The sequence below is a fragment of the Oscarella lobularis genome, chromosome 3 (assembly GCF_947507565.1).
Source record: "Oscarella lobularis chromosome 3, ooOscLobu1.1, whole genome shotgun sequence".
NCBI lineage: Eukaryota > Metazoa > Porifera > Homoscleromorpha > Homosclerophorida > Oscarellidae > Oscarella > Oscarella lobularis.
In genome coordinates, this window is record NC_089177.1 from 791,499 (window position 1) to 805,737 (window position 14,239).

Below are 14,239 nucleotides of genomic sequence, written 5' to 3' on the forward strand. Positions count from 1 at the left end.
ATAGCGCGCGTTGTCTCAGATCAAAATAAAAAAACAAACAAATAATCTACAGATAAATAACGGAGAGAAAAGCGCATATTTAAGCTGAACATTTCATTGAATAGTCAACAATACAACACATTGATTTGGCGGTAGAATAACATTAGTTAGCATCCGCGGGACTGAAAGACTTTGACCTTCTGACAAAGTGCCGAATAGCAACGATAGCCACCGGTGCTATCGAGATGAGAGTCAGAAAAGCTCCGCAAAAGAGAGCCCATCCAGGAAACTCTGCATCGTCCTTCTTTTCAAACTACACGACAAACGATTGTACCAACAGCCCAACGACGTCTTCTCTGACTCACGTTCTCGTAGGCGGTATAGGTGATGGGTTGAAAAGCGAGCATTATCAAACTGCCAATAAGCAAAAGAGCAACGGATAAAGGAGATATGTATTTCCACATGATTAGCCATATGCGACGAGGGTACTTGCCCTCGGCTTTCGAAATTCCTTGAGCAAACCTACACCTCCAAAATAGCAACGAAACGAAATAAGAAAATACCGTTGGACTAACCTGTCTACACCGTAGACCCAAGAAACAGCGACAAATTCTAAAAATCCCACAAGAACCAGTGACCAATTGGCAGAAAACGTATCAAAAAGTTGAAATGTGTAGTAGCCGGACTGCGTGCAAAATATAAGACCAAGAAGAAGACCGGCGAGGCAAATAGAACCTTAGAGAAAGCAGAATTCGTTTTCGCACGCGTACACAGTTACGAAAACTCACCCGATATCACTGGTTTTTTGCACCACGAATATTTACCTCCCAGCGCGTCAAAGGCATCCGTTATCACGGTTTCAATCGTAGCAAATTGACTATCCAAAGCGAGAAAAATGAGCATAAGAAAAAAGATGACAGACCAAAACGGCGCTCCAGGCATAAGACTCAGCGCGTCGGAGAAGAGAATGAAAGCCAAAGCAGGACCACTTGCAATCTTTCAAAAAAAATCAAGAGAAATTTAAAATAGAGGAGCACAGCATTACCTCAGAAGGATGCAGCTGAGTCTGCCTCGATTTGTACCCCAATATAGAGAACACCGTTATGGCAGCCAATAGAGAAGTCGCGCAGTTCGTAAGAACGACGGTAAGCGTGTCTCGAAACAAATTGACGCGTCCCTTCGTCTTGTCCGGTGGATCGTAGTAGCTAGCAAACATGATGAGACTACCAAAGGCCAATCCGGTGGAGTAGTATATCTGAGCGGCGGCAACGAGCCACACGTGAGGATCATAGAGCAACTTCCACTAGGAGAAACATTCGAGTACCAACGTGACTTCACTTCTTTTTTCTTATACGTTGGGAGTGAATAGCAGTGCCAGTCCGTCGCCGGCTCCTTCCAACGTGACGCCGCGAAATAGCATGGAAAATAAAATGACGTAGGGAAAGATGGCGGAAAAGTAAAGAACCTTAGACAAGGGGAAGGGAAAAAAAAAGATGTTAGTGACGCGACTTATTCGAGCAAGCCGACTCACTTTTCCTGACGACTTTATACCCTTGATCACACACAGGTACACTATTCCCCACGAGAGCAGAAGAATGAGAGAAAATCGCCAATCCATTTCGCCGGGCTCGCTTATACTCGACGACGCCCTGACAGCCCGATTATACCAATAGAACCTTATAGCATACCCCAGATAATAGAGAAAAAATATATATATGAATTCTTTTCGTACTGAGCAGAGTCGTTTCGACATACGTCGGTGAGATTACGACTCGCATTGAACGCCGCTTGCAAATCGGCCGCATAGTCGCACTTCGACCAGGGAAGAGTCGCGTGAAATGAATTGAACATATAGAAGAAACTCCACACCATCGTGACGACGTAGTAGAGACTGACAATAAAGCAGAGAATGAGCTCCGCAATTCCAATGCCACCCAATACGGGCGCAGTACGAAACCACGTTCCAGTCGGACCGCGTCCCGTTTGATAACCGATGCTCATTTCGAGATAGTAGAGAGGAATTCCCTCGATGATGAGCATGGTGAAGTAGGGAATGAGAAAGGCGCCTGCGCATTATTCGTCCACTAGTACTGAGATCTTGGCGTGATCGCGATCGCGATCTCTTACCTCCGCCGTACTTTTCGCACAAGTAGGGAAATCTCCACACGTTTCCCGTTCCCACTGCGAATCCGATTTGGGAGAGAAGAAATTGGACTTTGTTGTCCCACGTCGCGCGCTTCGGCGTCGATTTGTTGGCGACTTCGTTCGAATTCAAGCTTTTCCATTCGTTTTCCGAATCGTTTGTATCGCTGCCGGACGTGGCAGTCGTATACGACTGGAGCTCGACGCCGGAGATGTCTTCGTCGATCATTCTCGGCCGAGTTCTTTGTTCGCCAGGATCGGCTAGCGCGCGTCGCTGGCGGAATATATCGCTTAGCAACACTCTTAGCAACTGGTGTCATGGACAGTCGCGGTGTTGCGTTTGGTTCCACGCTCGATCGTGAGCTATTTCCAACAAAAGTGCCACCAAATCGTATGGGAAACGAGAACAGGCTAAAGGGAGATCCTCAGTTGGCTCCGGGAAGCTACGATAATCACGAGGTGATTTATCCGTGATTTGCGTTGACAGTCGATACAGTTCGCTGACAATAACAATGTTCGTAGGTCAGCGGATTTGTGTACAAAATCGAAAAGCACGTCGAAAGCAAAAAGGGATACACGCTTGGAGCCAGAACGGCTCCGAGACTAAAGCCTAAAAAAATGGCAAGGACCGAGACAAAAGATCCGGTCGTCAAAAAAATGACGTTGGAATTATTTTTAGCTGAATACTCCGGGACCCGGATCGTATGAACATCCTCCGTGCATCCAAGTTGAAGAACCGGGTTCAAGACCATTTGGCGTGGGTTCACAGAGATTTACAGAAGATAAAGAACAAGTCAATATATGATGCATATTGAATGACTTTTCTCTATCTAAATGTATTTATTCTAGGCGCTATTGCCAGGGTACCTTCCTTCAGTCATAGATTTATTGTTGTATTTTTTGTGATCTCTAGACCTGGAACGTATGATCATGACGTTACTAGGCACCGAAAGATTGAGCTTCAGGGCTCTTTTGGAGGGCCACAGGTTTTAAAATGGAAGAGCGATGTGGTTGAGGATGCATCGTCATCAATGCAAACAAGACAAAGCAAGGTAGAGCTTACTACTCAAAGTTTCATGATATACTTATATGTGCGTACATCTGTAGTTAGCAACAGACAAGGAAAAGAGGAAGCAGTTGAGTAGAGAAGCATATCTTAGTCTTTACTGGAAATAGGGTTAGTTCTTTAAATTACAAAGCTTGGCGGTGTAAGTGCAAATAAATCTTACTGATTAGGAAATTTGCAATTTTATAGCGTGCGCGTCTCTCACAAGACTCGCGCACGTGTACCCGTTCCCCGTATTCTTCTAGCAGCATGGCAGCTAAGTTCAAGAGAAAAGCGACGTCTTCCCGGCGAAAGTGTCGCAAGCTTCACTTTACCGCACCGTCGAACGTACGCAGAAAGATCATGAGCGCCCCTCTGTCGAAAGAACTGCGCCAAAAGTACAACGTTCGCTCGCTTCCCGTGCGAAAAGACGACGAAGTCGTTGTAACGCGCGGCCACCACAAGGCATCTCAGGTACTCGAGAAGGTTTAGAGAAGTCGCGAATGGGCGATATCGGGTTGGGGGGCCCCTTTTGAGGCGTCGCGCTATTTGAGGCGTCGCGCTATTTTCGCATCGTTCCTAGGCCGGAAAAATAATCCAAGTATACCGAAAGAAGTGGGTTGTACACATCGAGCGGATTCAACGCGAGAAGGCGAACGGAGCGTCGGTCAGCATCGGAATTCACCCATCGAAGGTAAATAGAACAACGAATCTCGTGATCTGCTAAATACTGTTTCTTCCAGGTCGAAATCACAAAGCTCAAAATGACGCGAGACAGAAAATCGATTCTGGATCGTAAGAACAGGCTCAAGCGTCAAGAGAAGGGAAAGGGAAAGCACACGGAAGAAGAAGTCGCTATGGAGACATAGAACGATTAGCGTGTGACGTGGTTGTGTGTGAGGAGTTTTACAATTCGTTCCTTCTGAAAAATAAAGATGTAAAACGAGAGATGATGCCTCAAATAGAAGTGAGCTTCTATTCAGAATTGCAACCTAATTAGTCCCAGTCTTAAGTCTATATTGTATTAGCAATGCAGAATTGAAAAATAGCGTATCCTTAAGCTGTTTCTGTAATCATTTCCTCTTCGTCGTCACCTCCTGGATTCTCTGCCAGCCTTAGTATTAGTCCGCCGTCTTGGCTTTTGCTTATAGGCTGGCCAGTTCTTCTTGGGTTGGGAACCAGCTCAATATTTTCTTCTGCTTCCCGCTTTCGCGGATTTTCCAGTTGGGAGAATTCGCCGGACTCGATCAGGATCTGCTGCATTGCCTTCTCTTCGCGTTGATACTCGTCCAGCTTCCATGGCTTGGACGTGGGCTGAGTACTGGGAACAAAACGGGCATACAAACTGGGAAAGTGAGACTGAAAATCTGCAAAAGGAAAGTTAGTTGTCTATGATGAGACATAGACTAATGACGGTCTCACCGGGATCAAGTTTTTGTAGGCTTTGAGTGACTGCCATGAGGATGTCTGGCTTTACGCACAAATCCGTTGATATAGCAGTGTGCAGTAGTGCTACACAAAAGTCAATATCTCGTGTGGGTAGTCAATATCTCTATATATACCAGTAATGTGAGGCTGCTCTATGATGTTCTTCCTCATTAACTCCAAAAGAATGTCTTTCAAATCTTTCTGATATCGTTGAGAGACATAGTAACGATTCTAAACAAGATCTCTTATGATCCTTTGCGCGGAGGATCTTTTCCATGACTACCATGTACTGAAAAACGGCTACAATCGACGAAATAGATTGATTATATTGACTGAAGAAGTTCAAAAGAACCAGAAGAGATTCTTCGAGAGCGTCGGGCCTGATCTAAAAAAATCAATCAACTAAAAAATCAATAATTTCAGACACAATTTTTAGCGTATTCGAAATTTTTTAAAATTATCTTTTTGAAATATGCTCATTTCTTACTGCGCTCGAGACTTCGATTAGGTATCCCCGAATGCATTCGATCAGATTCTCGTAAAGCAATTCCGAATAATGATGGCAAACGCATTTGTACACGGTTCTAGTGAGTTATTTCGGCAACGAGAAAGACCAGAGCCTGCGTTTGACATTACGTGTACATCTCTTCGTACGAAATCGAGCATCCTTCGGGCGAATTCGGTCGCGACAATATAACGGCCACCATTTTTTCTAATTTCGGCCAATACGCGCCACGATATTCTTCCAGTGACAAGTCTTCAGCTACAAAAAAGTCTTAGTAAGTCGTCCGTGGCTCCTAGAGCGCATTTGACCTGCAGTGAGACAGCACTGGTAGGGTTTTTCGTGCGAGGCCATCGATGACATCCGGGAAATCGACTCGCCTTTAGCAAGCAATGGAACAGAATGAAGGCCTTTCTGTCATTTCCTCGCAGCACGATCATCTCCTATCGGAACTGGAATCGAATGAAGATCACCTGGGACCCACGCTGAGGTTCCTTCGGCTACGTAGAACGCGCAGAAAAGCGATCTTTGGTCGATCGCAGGTCCGTCTACGAGACGGGACAGCAGGAGGACTTCATGGCACGTCTCGACGGCCGCATCAAGGGCCACGAGAGGGACATCGAACGCATGTGCAATCACCACTATCAAGGATTCATCGATTCGGTGAACGAATTGCTCAAAGTTCGAGCCGACGCGAGAAATCTCAAGGCAAAGAAAAGAGCGATTGAAAAAGGCCTATGTCTACGATTTTTTTCAGGTCAAAATACAGGAGGCTCAGTTCGATTTGGAACGTTCTGGAAAACAGGTAAAATTCTAATTTAATTAAAAATTGACAACGGAGGTCGGGGGTAATGACGATTTGGTTAGTTGACTCAAAAAGGCGATGAGCTGATTTCCTTGAGAACGATCCAGAGAAATCTGGCTCAAACAACCGAAGCTCTTATGTCCTGTCTCCCTGGTACTGTAAAGAAAGGAGAAGGATTTTTCAGTGATCTTTGCTTTTAGTGCTAGATCAGTACAGCAAATTGCGAGAACAAATGAAAAATAAACGGTAGATTGATAAATTTTGGGCACAGTCCAATCAGATTCAATAGATAGAATCATATGTATGTTGATGTTTATAGTTTACCGGAAGTTTTCGTCTAGGTATTATCCAGCTCTCAAGAGTCTCGAACAACTGGAGCACACTCTTCTGCCGCGCGTGTCTCAGTATGATCATAGATGGGAAGTCCTCCACTTTTTCTTGAGAGCTTTTCTCTCCAGGTATAGCTTTGCTAAACTGATGCATACTCGGATTCCTCAGTTGAGAGAAAGCATTAAGGCTGCATCTAGAGCTGAACTAACGGTAGTTTGAAGAATGTCTTTAGGGATTTGACCTTACCTGTGTGTATATAGGACTTCCTTGAAATTGCTCGTGACAAAGCTGAGCTGATTGGAAAGCTTGCTATGGAACAAGTATGCAAAATTCGCCGAGCTTCGTCAAAAAATGTATCTGAGTTGTTTAGACGAGACAGAGAAGCAATATTCGATTGCCAAAGGAATTTCATCTGGAGAACTTCACAACAGAAGTCTCATTTTGAGATCAATCTTTCTATCTTTAATTTACTTTGTTTTGTTTTCTTACATAGGATTTGGACAAGAGTGCTCAGGATATTGTTGATTTTTCTCCAGTGTATCGATGCCTTCACATCTATACTGTCTTGGTGAGGGAGTCCGTGTTTTTTTGACAGCGGATTTGAGCGACTCTTACAGGGTGAACGTGAGAGCTTTAGTGAGTATTATAGGCAGCAGAGAAAGGAGCAGGCTAGGCTGGTATTAGAACGAAGTGGAAATGCCGTGCGTAAATCTGGCTCAATAACGTTCTTAAAATTATTTCGTTGACAGGATTACACCATTAAAGCATACCAATCATACTTTTATCAGATAGCTGGGTAGCTGACATTTGATGCACCGAGTTATGGGCTAAACGTGAGACTGTTTTACCAGGTTTTTCGTTATCGAGGACCAGGTTTTGCACACTACAGAGGGCCTTGTTCTGAGGTAGGTACTCTGTAATGGTCATAACTCGTAAAGTTCTGATCCTAAGCTGATAAATATAGAGATGGCCAACCTGTAACGTAATGTATTATACGTAGTAGGGTGCTCAGAAGTCAACGTAGTGCTTTTTGGTTGGCTTATTACTCTAATGTGGGACTTTGTAGATCGTTTCTTGATGATCGATGGGAGTTTGCCTACAGTAAGATATCAGCTGTGCTTGACCTTCATCAGGTAGGAGGAGTATAGGATTCCCTTGCAGTGTTTTACTGTACTGGTTCAATGGATAGGTGCACAGTCAAGAGGCCATCCTTTTGCGTCACGTTAAGGAGTTGATTGTTTGGTTCAACCGTTGCATGCAGGTGGGACGGGGAAATGAAACTTCGGTGTGCAATATCTTTTCTCTAGGATTATGGCTTTAACGTGGCTCAAATGTATGACCTGCTTTTAAAAATCAGGTACACTGAGAAAAAAAAATTTTTTGCGAGAAGGGGCTCTATATATGTGTTATGTGCAGAGATCTTTACAATGAAATGCTAATGCGAAGCTGGGCTTACATTTTTACGTACATACATGTACTCCACTCAAAAATACCTTTCCCTGCATTTCTTTCTCTCCAAAAGTGACATTTTCAAGACAGACGACTACACGCCGATGACCGTGCAATCGCAGGAAGAGTACGACGCTCACCTGAAAAAGTTTCCGCATCAGGACGTTGTTCTTCATAAGGTGAGCTCGAGATAGGTTTAGGCAGCACTCGTCACGCTTTCTTGAATTCCACGAACTCTAGTCGCCGTTTCCGAGGTCTTTTCCCTACTCTGGTTTTGTGCCTCGAGTGTTTCTTCAGGTAGTCGCTTTAGCTCGCTTGAGATGAGATTTGCACGCTTGTACGTTTCTAGGTTAAGGAATTTATTGATGAAAGTGCTAGCTACGCAGAAAATCTAAATCTTAGGTGATTACGCGCGAACTTAGGTGCTAGAAAAAATAAAGGCGATTTTCGCTTCAGTCAAACAGATATTGACGGTATGATACGAAAGTCGGTCAATCTTTTACTTACGAAAATTCTGAACGGTGAATTGGGCACCTAGTAACTGGTATAATATAGAAATTGGTTGTCTAAGGTCGACTTTCTGCTATGATAAATCAATCGACACTTCGTCTTCCTCAACTCATTCAAGTTATTCTAAACATGACTCACTTGGAGAAAGCCTGTCCTCACTGGGAACAATACATTTCGACTAAAACAGGGTTAGATGCAGCTATAGTCTTTGGCTAGTTTGACTTGGCTTTGACGTAGAACGAATCTCGACCAATTGCATGCAGCCAGACTCTACGGAGCGTCAATATTTAAAGTAGAGAGCAATTTGTCCTAATAGCACGCTCAATACAGAAGGAATTTAGGATGCAAGACGTGACGCAGAGTCCGCTCTAATGGGTCAACTCAGAGGCCAACTCAACGAGCTCTTCGATTTGGGTAAATTCATTTTTTAATTAATCGAGGAGGGTCTCTTAGTCTGTGATTGTCAGCCGATTATCGGTGGACTCCGAGTGCAATGTCGTCGCGACCTAGCAGCTATATCATTGACATGATGACGTTTTTGAAGTCGACATTTCAGTCAATATTTCCAGCGCTTCCTGTAAGGGTGAAATATCTGTTTCTCGAGAATTCATTAGTCTCCTTTGGTCCAGGAACATGCTGCCTGTACCTGTTGCATGGATGCTTGTAAATACATTGGAAAGCGTCTGGTTCAGTTTCTCGAAAGCTCTGAGGTGTGTGGAACCAAGAAAGTTGCAGGGAAACGTCGAGATCGAGAGACTTTGCCTCTTTCTAGGAAGGAACAAAGATTAATATGAACGGAATCAAAAGCTTCAGCCTCGACGTGACAGTTTGCGAAAGTTGTACTAATACTGAGCAGAAATCCCCTCTCTCTATGTACTCTTTTTAGACTTCGCCAGTTCGCAACCAACGCCGTCTCTCAAGCCAGAAATGCTTGCGCCTGCATTCGAGGAAGTGCGACAGGTGAGCGAGCGAACGAACGAATGATCCTCGATGCTCGTACTGACGAAACATATTGCAAAGTTGGTTGACCTATTCGTATCCATGGATTGGTCTGCCTACGTGGCGGAATATCGATCCCACAGCCGACCTAAGTATCAACGCGTACGTCCCCAAACGGTGGCCGCCGTATTGGAGAAGTATTTAATTCCCCTCCTGTATCTCCTCTAACGTCCTTCCTCGCTAGGTTCAAAGACAGCGATCAAAAGAAGGGTTTCTTTCCCTTTAAGAAGGGAGAGCGAGACCGACGTCGTCTCCTGGAAACGATCATTCGGCGTCTGCACGAGCTCGCCGGAACGCCACGCGAAAGTTCGCCGCCACCAGTGTAATAAGGATGCAATTATTATTATTAATCATAGAATTGGAGTAAAACTCAACGCAAAAAAACAAAATAGAGCTTAGATTGAAATCGTAACACCAAACTTTAATATGACAAGCCAATTGAGTCATGTCACCACAAGAACATTTTGTCTTTGCTTGAGCACTGATAAGATCGATGCTTGGCACTGCCACAAAGGCAACATGAAGGCGGCTTTTGAAAGCTATCTCGGTGCGGAAAACCAACGTCGTCTTTCGTTGGATGGTTGTCCTCACGTGACGCCGCATCAATAATTTGCGTTCTAGTCGCGTGAAAATTTTCAACTTTCATTTCAGCGAGAATCTATAAATATCACGTGCTCATCGTAGCTACAGATGTACGAATCGTATACGCTGTAGATTTTCGCTTTGAAGACGTCGACATCTTCGGCGCTTGGCGTCATAGCAACGGCGGCGCTCTTTCCGCCGACTCGCCGCTGGCGTGCTTCTTCGAGCCGTTCTCGCGCCCGTTGCGTCGCTTCCTCGCATCGACGCCTCTCCACCTCTTGGAGCTCCGCTCTCTCGATTATTTCGTGCTCGCGCTCGTATTTCTCGTGCCACCCGAGAAAATCGTCGAGCACGGCGCGCGCGCGTTGGCGCTCTTCGGGGGACGGCTGCTTCAACGAGCTGTACGGACGACGACGCGACGGCGTCCTTCTGCTATCGATTGCGAAGTCGTAGGAGTCGTCGTCGTAATAAGTCTCCATGGAGCGAACATCCGGGTTTTCAATAGGGATTTCTGACGTCACTTCAGCATGTCTACGATGATGAGTCAATCGGCACTCTATGCCACTCTCTATGCCTTGGCTATGTTAGCTTTCTAACCTAAATCCTCATTTGCCTAACAACTGACGTGTACAGTACGTCCTGTTATTTGTCTAATTCGATTGATCATGCGCAGTTTCTTCTCCATCTGAAAGCCATTCATCGGAAGGCTAGCTTCCCTTACATGCGCCGAAGGTGACTGTAGACAGGTTCGATTCGACGACTCAAAAAGCAGAAATGACGGAATCGTCGTCGAGCGAAACGACGGATTTCTGCGACGACGACGAACCGCGATCGCCTTCGCTTATCGACTTGAGCGAATCGCCACCGGCGACATCTTGCTGTAAGAACACGCGAAATCGAAATTGCATTTGGCCCGTAAGCGGGAGCCAACGATTAGACGTGGGTAGACACAGAAAATGCGAAAGCTTCGGGGGACGGGGAGGGGGCTCCTCCACTAAATTTAGTATAAATTTAGTATCTAATAATTGAGATCACGTGCTAAAAATCCTTTCTTTTTGTATCAAGTACGGTTTTCCTACTGCACTACTGATACGTCATGCTCTAATGGGACTTGGTTTCACTACGTAATTCCATTGTATCACCAGATATAGACTTGACTGAAGATAATCAAATTGATCCCGACGAAGTTGCAGTTATTGAAACACGGCCTGGAAATCGAGTTCCCTCGGCGGCAACGGCAGCGGCAACGGCAACGGCAACGGCAACAACAACAACAACTGAGGACGTGGTGACGTTTTCAGAAGATCCGCGCGTTGTTCAGCTACGAGATCAAGCGGCACAGGCCGCCCGGTCTCTGCTTGCACCTCCTCCTCCTCCTTCAGCAGGAGGATCATCGGTAATAAGCGTAATATGGAATTGATGGTCATTGATGACGCGTGTTCAGGCTAGTGGCGAAAGTCAGAGAAAGAAACGACGAGGCAAATGTCGGGAAATGAAAAACCCGGGTGGCGACGCGATTTTTTATATGTATATGTAGATCAAGATGAAGATGACGTTGTGCTGGTACAAGATTTAGAAGTTGTGGAAGTGTCTGCATCAAAAGTAAAAGGGTAAGGTGGAGGCATTTTTGACGTGTATAGACATTAGACGACAACGCGTAGTTGCCCTAGTACAGTAGCCTTTCACACTTGGACTTTAATTAAAAAGATAGTGTGAAGAGCCTAATATTGAATTTTTGACTTGTCTCTTCTCGGTCCTCAAAATAGTCGAACGAAACCAGACAAAGACGGCTCAAGCAACGCCCTAAGAAAGACGATCACCTGTCCCGTATGTCTCGACACCGCTCAACAGGTACGTACGCATATAATCATAACGAAAACGCGTTAGCGGCTTTTCTTTGCTAGATTCTAGCTGACAGACGGCGGCAGCTTGTCTCAACGATATGTGGTCATGTGTTTTGTGTCAAGTGTATCCGTGCTGCCGTTCAACAGCAGCAGGCGTGCCCTACGTGTCGCAAGCGTCTCACGCTTAAGCAATTTCATCCACTGTACCTTTAGTTATATTGTAGATCATTACGGAGAGGGGGGAGGGGAGAGAGAAGAGACTCAAAATTGTTATTGATTCGATTGATTATGTTCTCGTTTTTCTTGCTATGGGTTAACAACAGTCTTGACAGACGACTTGTTAGTTATTTGGTGTACAGGTAGATTGGACGCTTGAATCCTAGAAAGAGACAGAATTACAAAATAGACGTTTCCCCAACTCTCGGCAAAGTCTGATATCTTCATTTTTTACCTGGTGTCGTGACTTTTGGGGTTGGCAGCTTCTGGCAGCTAGTGAATCCAACGTCATTCAGCAAGTAATCCATAAACTGAGTTGGAAAAAATTGAATACTCTTATAGACATCAGGCTAGATAGACAGATATAAAATACTATCACTTTATTTATGACTAGGGAATCTTACGGCCACTTGACGTTTCTTTTTATACGAATCAAATGACTGGGGTTCCATGATGAATATTCCGCCGGGCCGAAGCGATCGATAGACGCGTTTGAAGGCTCGCTGAATACCGGAGTCGCCCCAATTCAAGTGAATCCATTTCGTTGTGCTCAGTAGAAGAATGACGTCATACTGAGCTGAAACCTTCTCGAGTTCATCGTCGGTCTTGGGAACCCAATTTCCCTACAAGAAAAAACAGCCAGTAAGGTACTGTATGCGTATAATATAAGCCTATTGATTGGGTGTACAGTCTCTATTCTAGCACTTACAGCTTGAAATCGCACATTGGCTGGAAATCCACTTTTGTCTTGGCCAATTTCCGGAGGATATCGTTCCAACGGCCCAAACGATTTCACCAACGACGCGGGAATCTCCACGTCCTCGCCATTCACGACGCATCGAATCGACGTCAAATAATGTTTCACGTTCTTCTTCGCGACACTGATCAACGAGTTATCAATGTCCACGCCGACAATCGACTTGGGCTCAAAGTCGCGGCCAATGCACAGCGTTACGTGGCCGATATTACAGCCAATATCCAAGCAATCTTTATCAGCAAACCACTCCTTCTTCATGCAACCGAGTCGCTCGTCCTGTTCGCGACTCGATCCCCGATAGCCGTAGTACCGCGAATAGTTCCCGTATCGAAATCGCGAATTTTTCGACGATTTCGTTGCAGTTTTTTCCGCCGGTGGCGGAGGCGGCTCTTGGGTGCACGTAGAGATGCGCTTGCGACGTCGACGATGCCCCGTGCTCGTCTCGCGTTGGAGAATCGGTTTCGGCTCCGATTCCAAGTGAAGCGGATCGGTTTGAAGGGGCGGCACGTTTTCCACGACCCGATCGCTCTTTTTCGACTTCGTATCGATGTCGTCGACGCCCGGTATGTCGTTCGTCTTCAAATTGAGTGGATCCGTAATGTCGCCGCCGATTTGGAAGACGAGACTGCCTTGCGAGCCTTTCGCTTTTGATTTTTTGATTTTTGACGGCGCACCGGCGTCTTCCGACTCGGAATTCCATCGCTTGCGAGCTTTTCGGCGTCGCTTTCGCGTATCAGCGTCGTTCGCATCGGCCATTTCTTAGCGCGCGGTAGACGTCGGCGTGGAAAGAGGAAAAGAGCTGTGGAAAGAAACAACGACGTCGGTTTGATAGCTCAACAGCTTCACAGCATCCAAGTGGAATCTCATGAGCTGCTAACTCAAAGAGATTGCCTACAAAACCACAATAACGCCATTTGAAGACTTTACGGAGTCTGGTCTCATTTGTCAAGTCGTTTTAAAGCGAAAACCACCAGTTTTTATTCAATTTTTCCTGCTGTAAGGCAAAGTCGATCCTCTTCGCGTGACTGCGCCTGACTACGTCACAGGTCCGTGTACTAAACGGCCAAACTAAAGTACAGGAAACACGTCCCACTACGACTAAACCTTTTAATCTTTTAGTCTTTTAGTTCATCGCTGCTTCCGTCTAACGCGCTTTAGTGACCTCTCAGCGGAGAGCGAAAGCGACGTCTTCTCGGTCGACCAGACCTCTCTACGCCACCGACCACGCCACCTCAACAGCACCCCATCGCGGCGAACCAAGTCCAAGGCAGAGCGAACCCCAAACCGACTTCCCCGCTTTCTCTGCCTGGGCTCGGAAAGCGGAACGTACTACACAAACGAAAAGGTGCTCGGATTGGAAAACGCACGCGCCATTCTGCGACTCATCGACGACGGAAAGGGCAGAGCGTCGTCGAAACGATCGTGGCTTGATGGGTCTGGGCACGACCTCATTATAACTGCCTATCTACAAACGCAAGAGGGCATGGCATTTTCTCAATTTTTAGTTTTATTTTATTTCTATTTTTTGTCAATTTTTAGTTCTATTTTTAGTGTTATTTTTAGCTGTATTTTTATTAAATAAATAATTTGCTATTTGGCTTATTTACCTGGACTCAAAACGCAGAGGATAACCAGTGAAACATTATTGATT

The 14,239-nt window shown here is 45.5% G+C and overlaps 7 protein-coding genes and 1 long non-coding RNA gene across 9 annotated transcripts; 5 read left to right on the plus strand and 3 right to left on the minus strand.

Annotated features, from left to right (window-relative positions):
* Positions 1-6: 6 nt before the first annotated feature.
* Positions 7-2,393, minus strand: LOC136185116 (inactive sodium-dependent neutral amino acid transporter B(0)AT3-like). Its single transcript, XM_065972184.1, has 9 exons — positions 2,107-2,393; positions 1,712-2,045; positions 1,511-1,655; positions 1,334-1,444; positions 1,025-1,282; positions 768-975; positions 555-714; positions 345-501; positions 7-292 (listed from the first exon to the last, which is right to left on the minus strand). The coding sequence occupies exons 1-9, from the start codon at positions 2,348-2,350 to the stop codon at positions 143-145; spliced, it is 1,767 nt and encodes a 588-aa protein (XP_065828256.1). The 5' UTR covers positions 2,351-2,393; the 3' UTR covers positions 7-142.
* A 29-nt stretch (positions 2,394-2,422) lies between these two features.
* LOC136185123 (ciliary microtubule-associated protein 3-like) lies at positions 2,423-3,361 on the plus strand. Its single transcript, XM_065972190.1, has 6 exons — positions 2,423-2,580; positions 2,644-2,742; positions 2,801-2,914; positions 2,971-2,984; positions 3,035-3,173; positions 3,229-3,361. The coding sequence occupies exons 1-6, from the start codon at positions 2,440-2,442 to the stop codon at positions 3,295-3,297; spliced, it is 576 nt and encodes a 191-aa protein (XP_065828262.1). The 5' UTR covers positions 2,423-2,439; the 3' UTR covers positions 3,298-3,361.
* A 40-nt stretch (positions 3,362-3,401) lies between these two features.
* Positions 3,402-4,114, plus strand: LOC136185125 (large ribosomal subunit protein uL24-like). Its single transcript, XM_065972192.1, has 3 exons — positions 3,402-3,640; positions 3,750-3,860; positions 3,910-4,114. Exons 1-3 carry the CDS (start codon positions 3,437-3,439, stop codon positions 4,033-4,035), a joined length of 441 nt encoding a protein of 146 aa, XP_065828264.1. The 5' UTR covers positions 3,402-3,436; the 3' UTR covers positions 4,036-4,114.
* Positions 4,115-4,116: 2 nt separating this feature from the next.
* LOC136185120 (CDK2-associated and cullin domain-containing protein 1-like) lies at positions 4,117-5,456 on the minus strand. The gene is made up of 7 exons (XM_065972188.1): positions 5,408-5,456; positions 5,231-5,357; positions 5,082-5,178; positions 4,878-4,979; positions 4,729-4,825; positions 4,589-4,678; positions 4,117-4,533 (listed from the first exon to the last, which is right to left on the minus strand). Exons 1-7 carry the CDS (start codon positions 5,448-5,450, stop codon positions 4,223-4,225), a joined length of 867 nt encoding a protein of 288 aa, XP_065828260.1. The 5' UTR covers positions 5,451-5,456; the 3' UTR covers positions 4,117-4,222.
* An 8-nt stretch (positions 5,457-5,464) lies between these two features.
* On the plus strand, positions 5,465-9,742 carry LOC136185114 (exocyst complex component 6B-like). Of its 2 annotated transcripts, XM_065972181.1 has the most exons (31): positions 5,465-5,586; positions 5,639-5,804; positions 5,854-5,901; positions 5,964-6,054; positions 6,102-6,147; positions 6,243-6,305; positions 6,360-6,441; positions 6,492-6,551; positions 6,602-6,664; positions 6,725-6,799; positions 6,849-6,932; positions 6,981-7,027; positions 7,083-7,136; positions 7,298-7,364; positions 7,421-7,492; positions 7,539-7,588; positions 7,648-7,695; positions 7,754-7,859; positions 7,921-7,977; positions 8,030-8,082; positions 8,137-8,201; positions 8,252-8,378; positions 8,428-8,482; positions 8,532-8,604; positions 8,658-8,767; positions 8,820-8,900; positions 8,963-9,026; positions 9,077-9,150; positions 9,211-9,326; positions 9,374-9,495; positions 9,546-9,742. In XM_065972181.1, exons 1-31 carry the CDS (start codon positions 5,489-5,491, stop codon positions 9,554-9,556), a joined length of 2,328 nt encoding a protein of 775 aa, XP_065828253.1. In that variant the 5' UTR covers positions 5,465-5,488; the 3' UTR covers positions 9,557-9,742. The 2 variants fall into 2 exon arrangements, with proteins under 2 accessions (XP_065828253.1, XP_065828252.1); XM_065972180.1 differs by having other exon boundaries at positions 9,374-9,742.
* A 697-nt stretch (positions 9,743-10,439) lies between these two features.
* On the plus strand, positions 10,440-11,958 carry LOC136185121 (E3 ubiquitin-protein ligase RNF4-like). The gene is made up of 6 exons (XM_065972189.1): positions 10,440-10,651; positions 10,917-11,167; positions 11,216-11,255; positions 11,309-11,381; positions 11,538-11,622; positions 11,676-11,958. The coding sequence occupies exons 1-6, from the start codon at positions 10,546-10,548 to the stop codon at positions 11,826-11,828; spliced, it is 708 nt and encodes a 235-aa protein (XP_065828261.1). The 5' UTR covers positions 10,440-10,545; the 3' UTR covers positions 11,829-11,958.
* LOC136185118 (probable RNA methyltransferase Y17G7B.18) lies at positions 11,721-13,732 on the minus strand. The gene is made up of 5 exons (XM_065972186.1): positions 13,693-13,732; positions 12,541-13,643; positions 12,236-12,454; positions 12,067-12,181; positions 11,721-11,994 (listed from the first exon to the last, which is right to left on the minus strand). The coding sequence occupies exons 2-5, from the start codon at positions 13,342-13,344 to the stop codon at positions 11,960-11,962; spliced, it is 1,173 nt and encodes a 390-aa protein (XP_065828258.1). The 5' UTR covers positions 13,345-13,643; positions 13,693-13,732; the 3' UTR covers positions 11,721-11,959.
* LOC136185126 (uncharacterized) lies at positions 13,365-14,190 on the plus strand. Its single transcript, XR_010669485.1, has 2 exons — positions 13,365-13,661; positions 13,716-14,190. It is a non-coding gene; the product is annotated as an uncharacterized lncRNA (long non-coding RNA).
* Positions 14,191-14,239: the final 49 nt, after the last annotated feature.